Source organism: Penaeus monodon, chromosome 24, assembly GCF_015228065.2.
Source record: "Penaeus monodon isolate SGIC_2016 chromosome 24, NSTDA_Pmon_1, whole genome shotgun sequence".
In the NCBI taxonomy this organism is placed as follows: domain Eukaryota; kingdom Metazoa; phylum Arthropoda; class Malacostraca; order Decapoda; family Penaeidae; genus Penaeus; species Penaeus monodon.
In genome coordinates this window covers 24,226,929-24,227,186 of record NC_051409.1, presented here as the reverse complement: position 1 = coordinate 24,227,186, position 258 = coordinate 24,226,929, and the positions used below count along the sequence as shown (strand labels likewise).

Sequence of the window (258 nt, the reverse complement as noted above, 5' to 3'; positions counted from 1 at the left end):
TCTTGGCCTGAATTCCCCGCTCAGGATGGCCTCCCTGAATCGACCATGTCCCTGTCGTCGCCCGTGTGCAGGATCTTCTGGGACATCGTCGACGGGAACTCCGAGAACAAGGTCCTGGTGGTGACGCAGGCCGGCGCCTCTTACCTGGCCGACCACGTCATCCTCACGCCCTCCATCGGGCACCTCAAGGAGCGCCATGCCAGCCTCTTCACGCCCGCACTACCTGACTCCTATCAGGCGGCCATGGCGGTAGGTACG

At 63.6% G+C, this 258-nt stretch overlaps 1 protein-coding gene across 1 annotated transcript in view; it reads left to right on the top strand.

Moving 5' to 3' along the window:
- The window catches only part of LOC119588909, a 4,582-nt gene that overhangs the window by 1,991 nt on the left and 2,333 nt on the right, over positions 1-258 (top strand). Inside the window, exon 5 of the mRNA XM_037937529.1 lies at positions 25-249. Coding sequence (XP_037793457.1) covers positions 25-249 — 225 coding nt within the window. The remainder of the gene's footprint in view (positions 1-24; positions 250-258) is intronic.